Here is an 8,488-nt window from a genome sequence, read left to right as displayed (position 1 = left end):
CTTTCCCTCCCTTTCTAAATGTAACACAGTAAACATACACTTCCTATTTAAGCCACACCCCCTGGAACATTCTGTACTTGACCTCTAACCTTTGGCTTTTATCTCAACCACTGTTATATCACCCCTGTCAGCTAACACACACGAGCAGGTAAGTTATGATGTCCCCGTATCTCATGATGTCTCTGGACTCTGGCTATGGGTTGGATCTTATCAGGGATGTGACACCCACACACACCCACAATACTGAGACAAACAAGTGTGTTATGATACATTTTATAATTTATTTTTCAAGAGAGAGGCATGCCTCAGCTCAACACATTGCTCTCCATGTCTTACATGAAGAGCTACAGTGTGTTCGTCTGTCGGTTAGTTTGCATTGTGTTTATTGTTGGCACATGGCAGTATAGATAGTGTTTGATCATGTATCATATTCAGGCCACAGTACTACTGATTTTCATTAATATCAATAACATTGACACTATACAGCAGCTGGTTTCCTCAGAGGCACTTTAACTTAGTCTAACGCTATGTCCCATTGGACAGCCTGGGACCCGCCTGTCTTCTTTCATTGGCCGTGGAGTCTGAGCGGAGTGTCTGGTTGGTTGCTCCTGAGGCAGGGCCAGAGCTAGGAGTCTGGTGCACAGAGAGGGAGAGAGAACGAGAGGGGGGGGGGGGGGTCAGGAGGAGTTTATATTTACCACAGTAGATAAGTTCTCACATCATCCCCCAGTAATTTCTGTCCTCACCCCTGCCAGAGAAGACAGTGGTGAGACACACACACACCTTACCGTTACGCCCCTGCCCCGTCCACAGAAGACAGTGGTGAGTCCTTTAGAGATGGAGACGTGCTTCATAGGACGGGACTGAGACCGACGCAGCTCTGTCAGCAGCTCAGGACTGGAAAGAGACAGGCGAGTAGCGCGACCTGCACACACACACACACACAAATATTATTGTACACCACTACACACAGCAGCTCTTGACTGGAGAGAGACACACACATTACTACTGTATTATTATACTACTACTACTAGGGATGCACGATATATCGGTGAACATATCGGAATCGGATGATATAAGCTAAAAATGCCAACATCGGTATCTATCAGCCCGATGTCTAGTTTAACAACAATGTTAAAAACCGATGTCAAAGCTACCGTGCATACCTATATAATGTAGGTACATGACGTAAAGACGGCACGTAAAATTTTGCACTACAAGTGTAACACAGCATTCCTAACCTAGCCCACAATGTCTGCTGTGTGGATCGAGCAGTCAACAAGTTGAGCAGTTATTTGAAAGAGTAAGAACATTTTAGCAAGACAACTCAAAGGCGAAATCCATTAAAGCCAAGATAATGGAATTCATTGCCCTTGACAATCAACCGTTCTCTGTCGGGGGTGATGTTGGCTTTCGCCGACTGGTCAAGCCTGGAGTTACACAATAATAGTGTCACTGCTATTAGCTTCACACATAAATACTATGTTACTGTTAGGATTTATGTTTATGCATTATGACCCGCTATCATATTGTTTGAAGATTAATATTGTTTTGTTACATCTGCATTGTTTGTGTGTGTGTGTATGTGTGTAAAGATTGAGCAACATAGAGTGCCTTGATGCAAAAGCTGTGGTCAATCTGGAGAGGGGAGGGGTGCATATCTCCAGGCCAACCAGGGAGGGTAGGACACTGGACAATACCATATAAGGAACTGTTTGCGTGTAGAATCTGGGGTGAGACACAAGACGGCTCTAATCTACCCAACAACCAGATGCGGACAGCTGAGAGCACCAAGAGACTGGTACCAGTCTGAGTGCCGGCGATAGGCTGAGCAAAGTTTAAACCACGCTCAGCCTCTACTGTGATAGGCCAACAGACGGGTTGGAAATACGTCTGTCACGGTATAAGAACAGCTGTTTACTTACTTCCTGCCAGTTCCCTGTTCTACCCTGCGCGGTGATACAGAGAACCCGTATATACGAAAATTGCATTTAACATTTATCGCCGGAGTTTAATTAAAATACTTAAAGTATATTCGGTGACTCTGAATCACATTTTGTCCTGATACCAGATTTGAATTGACGCAAATCTCTCACATTACGCCGTTTGGGTCTTTGCGTGTCAAAAAAGATACAGTAGCACTGTACAAAAAAGTTTGCAAACACCGGCCACGAACGATGTGTTTACAACACCGCGTTGGTAATACAGCATGATTTGTTCGACCGAAACATCTGGGGTAGCTAGCTTTAGCTTGGTACCTAGCTAGCACCAATACAACCAGCCTGAAAACAATGACCAGTAGAAACTGCAGTCATTTTCATTATTCTTATCAATGATTTAGGAATCCTTGTGAGTAAGTATTAGCTAGGTTGCCACTTGTTGTTCGCCTATTGAAATTGAACTTCAGTTCATGAAAATAAATAGCTAGCCAGCTACTTAACCCTGTTTCCAAAAGCTAACATTATAAGCAGCCAGCTAGCTTCATCTGGCTAGTGGTGCTCGAACGGACTGCGTTATGTGTTGTGTAGCTAGCCACAGAAGGGGATTTTGCGGTTTGCCTTCAAAATAAAAGTATGTCATTGACAGAGATGCAAATGCATGCAAATAGTAGAATTATGCTATACTTTGATTTTGAAGGCCAACCGCAAAGTCCACTGCTGTGGCTAATCCTTATTGTGGCTAGCTTCACATAGATGGGTCCAACCACCATTAATCAAATAAGAACTGTCTTTTAAATTAGGGTTATTTTAGATGATGACACCTAGCTACTGAAACAGCACTGCAGGTGCGTGAGACAGCTTTACCAGCATCATACCATACGTATCGATGAATCGTTGTGACATGAAATACGAGTGATAGTGTAATCAATGTGTAATAATTACGTAAAAAATGTATGAATGCATTCAATTATTATGTGACATGCCGTCATATTCAGGTCCTGATTGGTCAAAATGTGCTATTTGACGTGTATCTTTTTTGACACGCAGAGACCCAAATGGCGTTCCATAGAAATCCTGGTTGAGAATGAAACAGTACAGCAAGTAAGTGAAAGAAATAGGTTTTGATTATGTTTTACTGGTAATGGGGACAATAACTTTATGGTCAGTGTGGTGTGTGTGTGTGTGTGTAACCTTTATTTAACTAGGCAAGCCAGTTAAGAACAAATTCTTATTTACAATGACGCCCCGGACGACGCTGGGCCAATTGTGCGCCGCACTGTGGGACTCTCAATCACGGCCGGATGTGAGTAAGCCTGGATTCGAACCAGGAACTGTAGTGACACCTCTTGCACTGAGATGCAGTGCCTTAGACCGCTGTGTCCATGTGTGCGTGTTAAATAGTTAACTGTACTAGAATGCTTAAAAGGCCGCTAAAATTTTAAATATTGGTTATTGGTATCGGCCAAAAATGTCATCGGTACATCACTAACTACTACTACTACAACAATGCTGCTAATACAACAATGCTGCTACTACTACAACAATTATTCTACTACTACAATGCTGCTACTACAACAACACCGCTGCTGCTACTACAACAACGCCGCCACTGCTGCTGCTACTACAACAATGCCGCTGCTGCTGCTACTACTACTACGCTGCTGCTACTACAACAACACCGCTGCTGCTACTACAACAACGCCGCCGCTGCTGCAACAATGCCGCTGCTGCTGCTACTACTACTACGCTGCTGCTACTACAACAACACCGCTGCTGCTACTACAACAACGCTGCCGCTGCTGCAACAATGCCGCTGCTGCTGCTACTACTAATACGCTGCTGCTACTACAACAATTGCGCTGCAGCTACAACTACTGCTACAATGCCGCTGCTACAACTACTGCTACAATGCCGCTGCTACAACTACTGCTACAATGCCGCTGCTGCTGCTACAACAACTACTGCTACAATGCCGCTGCTGCTGCTACAACTACTGCTACAATGTTGCTGCTACTACTACTGCTACACTGCTACAACTACTGCTACAATGCCGCTGCTGCTGCTACTACAACAATTCAGCTGCTGCTACAACTACTGCTACAATGCCGCTGCTGCTGCTACAACTACTGCTACAATGCCGCTGCTGCTACTACAACAATTCAGCTGCTGCTACAACTACTGCTACAATGCCGCTGCTGCTGCTACAACTACTGCTACAATGCCGCTGCTACAACTACTGCTACAATGCCGCTGCTACAACTACTGCTACAATGCCGCTGCTACAACTACTGCTATGCTGCTACGCTGCTGCTACTACTACTGCTATGCTGCTGCAACTACTACTGCTATGCTGCTGCAACTACTACTACGCTGCTGCTACTACTACTACTACTACTGCTATGCTGCTGCTACTACTACTATTACACTGCTGCTACTACTACTACTACTACAACAACAATGCTGCTGCTACTACAACAATGCTACTGCTGCTACTACTACTAAAACAACAACGCCGCTGCAGCTACTACTACTACTACTACAACGCCGCTGCTGCTACTACTACTACTACAACGCCGCTGCTGCTACTACTACAACAACAACGCCGCTGCTGCTGCTATTACTACTACTACAACGCCGCTGCTGCTATTACTACTACTACAACGCTGCTGCTGCTGCTGCTACTACTACTACTACAACAATGCCGCTGTTGCTACTACTACTACTACAACAACAACGCCGCTGCTGCTGCTATTACAACAACAACGCCGCTGCTGCTGCTACTACTACTACAACAACAACGCCGCTGCTGCTGCTGCTACAACAACGCCGCTGCTACTACTACTACTACTACTACTACTACTACTACTACAACGCCGCTGCTACTACTACTACTACTACTACAACGCCGCTGCTACTACTACTACTACTGTAACAACAACGCCGCTGCTGAGACAGACTAGCAACACATTACTCAGATTATACTATCAGTATTACACCATACACTCACCCTCTGTAGTGGGCGTGGAGGGGGAGAGGGGCTGTGGTGGAGAGCTAAAGGGGGAGGTGGGGGAGAGAGGCTGAGGTGGGGAGGTAAGGGGGGAGGTGGTGGTGGAGGTAAAGGGTGAAACCAGGGGGGAGCTGGGGGAGGTGAGGACATCGTCGGTGTCGCAGGAGACAGTTCTGAGACCACGGCTAGCTCTCCTCAGAAACTCCGCCTGGAGCTGGGGACTGGACAGACAGAGGGGTGGAGGAGGGGAGGAAAGAGGGAGAGGAAGGGAGGAGCGGGGGGCCACAGAGGTGGGGGGAGAGGGCTGGAGGGGAAGGATTTGGGATCTAGCCGAGTCGTTGTCAGGGGAGGCAGCTCTGGGAGCTCTCCTCAGAAACTCAGCCTGGAGCTGGGGATTAGACAGAGAACGGGGGGGTGGAGGGGAGGAGACAGGAGGGGAAGAGGGCTGGAGGGGAAGGGCTTGGGGTCGAGCTGAGTCCTGGGGTGAAGGTGAAGTCGACGTCATTGGAATGATGAGGACCTCGCCGACTGGATACTGAAGAACAAGAAAGAGAGAGAGAGAGGGATAGATAGATGAGAAGGAGAGAGAAGCAGGTTGGGGTAAGAGCAAATGTTCTGCAATGGATGCTGTTTCATTGTACATCACAATCAAATATTCCGATGTCTTACCTCCCTCCTCTCCATGGCAGCAGCAGTATCAGTGGGAATCTAGCCTATAACCCTACACAGAGAAACACACAAAACATATTCACACAATATGTGCAGTGTGCACACACCTCTTACCCAATAGGAGCCTTGTGCTCCTCAGAGAACACAGAGCTTGGCCAATCACAGCATTGTCTATTGCCACCGTTGAAGGGGATTTTCAGCGTCAAATAAATACACAAAAATCGAAAGAACAAGCAAATCATGCTTCTTATCTCTGAGCTCGGTGAAAAATGCGTTATGTGGGTATACCTGGCTGAAATGAAAGCCTGCGGTAGCCTATAGTTTTATTGTGCGTATTGATCAACGAGCCATTGATCCTAGGATCAGAATGATGAATCTGCCCGCGGTCTCTGCCATCCCCCCATAGTGGTTTGGGTATAGTAATCGGATCCTAGTTGTGTGTTAAAAGGACGACCAATAGGCTACATCCATTCATTACATCCTACTCACCTGGCGCGCTTCAGCGATCGGCTCGCGCTTGACAGCTCGAGGCGCCCCCGTTCCGCTGTTAGATTCGCTTGCCAGCTGCCTGTTACTGAATTTCCGTACACACTCCCTCACTGGGTAAAGTCTGCCGTGCGAACCGGTGACCGATTTTTGTACCGAGCCTAGCCTAGTCATCCGCCATTCACACAACACACGATGCCCGCGCAGCTTTCACTCGTTGACACTCCCAAGTGCTGTCAATAGAATACAAACACACCAAAGCACTAAACACACACACTCTGGCACTCCGAAGTCCGGTCTGTGCCAAATTCAGGGCTACACTTCATGCTCACCTCCATCCCGCACATTAATAATTTACGTCCTTTTCAGCTCGAGGTTCAGGGGTTGTTGCCCTTGGTTACCACTTGCCCCCCCCCCCCCCCTTCACCATATAAGTTATATAACCTATTCAGTACATGCAATACATTAACATATATTCATATACTCAACCACTGCTAGACTTTAGTCCGTTGTGTGTGCGCAATGTTTTCAGAAAATAAAGTTTTTTATTCATACCCCTGGAAGTTAATAAGCGTACAACCTTTTGTTCCCTCTAGGAACATTCCTTCTATCAGGTCAGAGTTCATAAACAAACATCTGTATACAAACCTGGACCAGGGTACACCCACCAGTCACACGCACAGGCTCAGTGAAGACACACAGCCGCTCAGACACAAACGACAAAATACAGGAGACTAAGCTAAAACATAAAGGACAGCAGACACAGAGTCATATCAAAACATGTTTAATTAATCTTCACAGCAGGACAGACAGACAAAGATAGACATATGCATGGGACCAAGTGCCCTCCTTACTACTCCCCATATGACACAAACCCACCCCTCTCCTTCCTGCCCCCCCTTCAGATCCTACTCCACAACACTAACATCACACTGCAGAGTGCTGTGCCACTGTGTGCATGCTGTAACGTTCTAGTAGCGTTCCCTATCGTTCTCTGGTAGCCTTCTATCCATAGCATCTTTGAGGAGACATTGTAGCAACGTTCGGGTACACTAGCAGTTCTCCGTAGTGCCGATCCTGTATTGTTGTAACATTCTATATATCTACAGGTGGAGGTGTTTACCATCAAAATTCTGTGAGCATGACCAGATATGGTCAGATTAGCAGCTGCAGACAGGTTACCGTGGCAGACAGGTAGTTAGGCTCCTCACTTTCAGACACGTTCTGCCAATCACAACACAGCAAGGACAGGTTATAGGGTTAGACTCAGCAAAGACGGGGAGAATCTAATTTGGTTTTGCACAACTCCTGCGTCGTCTCTCCTCCTTTTGAAAAAGGTCCAAGGTAACCGAGGAGATGCGTCGAGGAGAGGGAACGTGGATGAAAATGCGCTTGCCACCGCAAGGATACTTTGAGGTGTCCTAGTTCTATTATCTACCTCCTCTTCTAGTAGAGTCTGGAAGTTTTTGCGTTATCTCTGTTTGAAGTGATCGCCTCTAGTTTTCCTCTTCTTCTTACCTAGAGACAGGAAGAAAGAGGGAAGGAGGAGGAAGAGAGAGGCAGGAGAAAATGGAGCAAGAGAGAGAAATTTAAAAAAAGGAGAGAAGTGGGGGGGAGTGTATGTAAAGCTCTCCACCAAACAACTCCTCACAGTAGCCCTGGGCAGGTCTAAAAGGTGTTCCTCACACACAAACACACACCAGGTTCGTCAGGTAGGCGGGCGGTGGGAGGCAGGGAGGAGAGAGGGTCATCCTGGAAGTTGTCCTTCTCTAAAGCATCCAGCTGCAGATTTAACCTCCGCTGGCGTGTTGCATCGTCTAACACACGCCTCTGTCCTGCCTCCGCTACACGGGCTGGGGAGAGAGAGGCTTCGAGGGGACTCCTACGGTAGGTACAGCTATAGCTCATCTCTTGGCAGTAGTCCTGTAGACTACTTTATCACTGACCTCAACCCAGAGACTCTTAGAGCGTTCAGTCAGTCCACTGACACCCCTATCAGATCACAGCAAAATCACACTTCTTGAACAGAGCTATAATCAATCATGAGGCATCAAAGCCAAAGGAACAGAATAATATTAAGAAATGCTATAGATGAAAGGAAAATAGTGTGGAAATCTACCAAAAAACAATCAGGCAGCAACAAATTAAATCCCTTCTAGACAATTTCCTGGACAAAAAGGTTTCACTGTAATAATGAAGGTGTAAACTTGGCAGTAGAAAACCTAAACAGTATATTTGACCTCTCAGCTTCCCTCAAATTGAAACATTTCAAGCAGACAACCTAAGAAAATTAACAACAATGAGAAATGGTTTGATGAAGAATGCAAAAAAATATATAAGAAATTGAGAAACCTATCCAACCAAAAACCCAGAAAACCTGAGCCTA

General features: G+C 46.3%; 1 protein-coding gene across 1 annotated transcript; it reads right to left on the bottom strand.

Moving 5' to 3' along the window:
• Positions 1–261: 261 nt before the first annotated feature.
• LOC139561015 (uncharacterized) lies at positions 262–6,477 on the bottom strand. The gene is made up of 5 exons (XM_071377815.1): positions 6,106–6,477; positions 5,617–5,668; positions 4,948–5,482; positions 789–925; positions 262–633 (listed from the first exon to the last, which is right to left on the bottom strand). Exons 2-5 carry the CDS (start codon positions 5,629–5,631, stop codon positions 526–528), a joined length of 795 nt encoding a protein of 264 aa, XP_071233916.1. The 5' UTR covers positions 5,632–5,668; positions 6,106–6,477; the 3' UTR covers positions 262–525.
• Positions 6,478–8,488: the final 2,011 nt, after the last annotated feature.

This window comes from Salvelinus alpinus, chromosome 31 (assembly GCF_045679555.1).
Source record: "Salvelinus alpinus chromosome 31, SLU_Salpinus.1, whole genome shotgun sequence".
NCBI classification, from domain to species: Eukaryota; Metazoa; Chordata; class Actinopteri; order Salmoniformes; family Salmonidae; genus Salvelinus; species Salvelinus alpinus.
This window is presented reverse-complemented; position numbering and strand designations above follow the sequence as displayed.

Excerpts from the sequence above, each read along its gene's own strand:
- LOC139561015 (XM_071377815.1), bottom strand. Across the intron at positions 926-4,947 it reads CTCCACGCCCACTACAGAGG|GTCGCGCTACTCGCCTGTCT; the intron begins GTGAGTGTATGG and ends GTGTGTGTGCAG. Across the intron at positions 634-788 it reads GACGGGGCAGGGGCGTAACG|ACTCCTAGCTCTGGCCCTGC; the intron begins GTAAGGTGTGTG and ends TCTGTGCACCAG.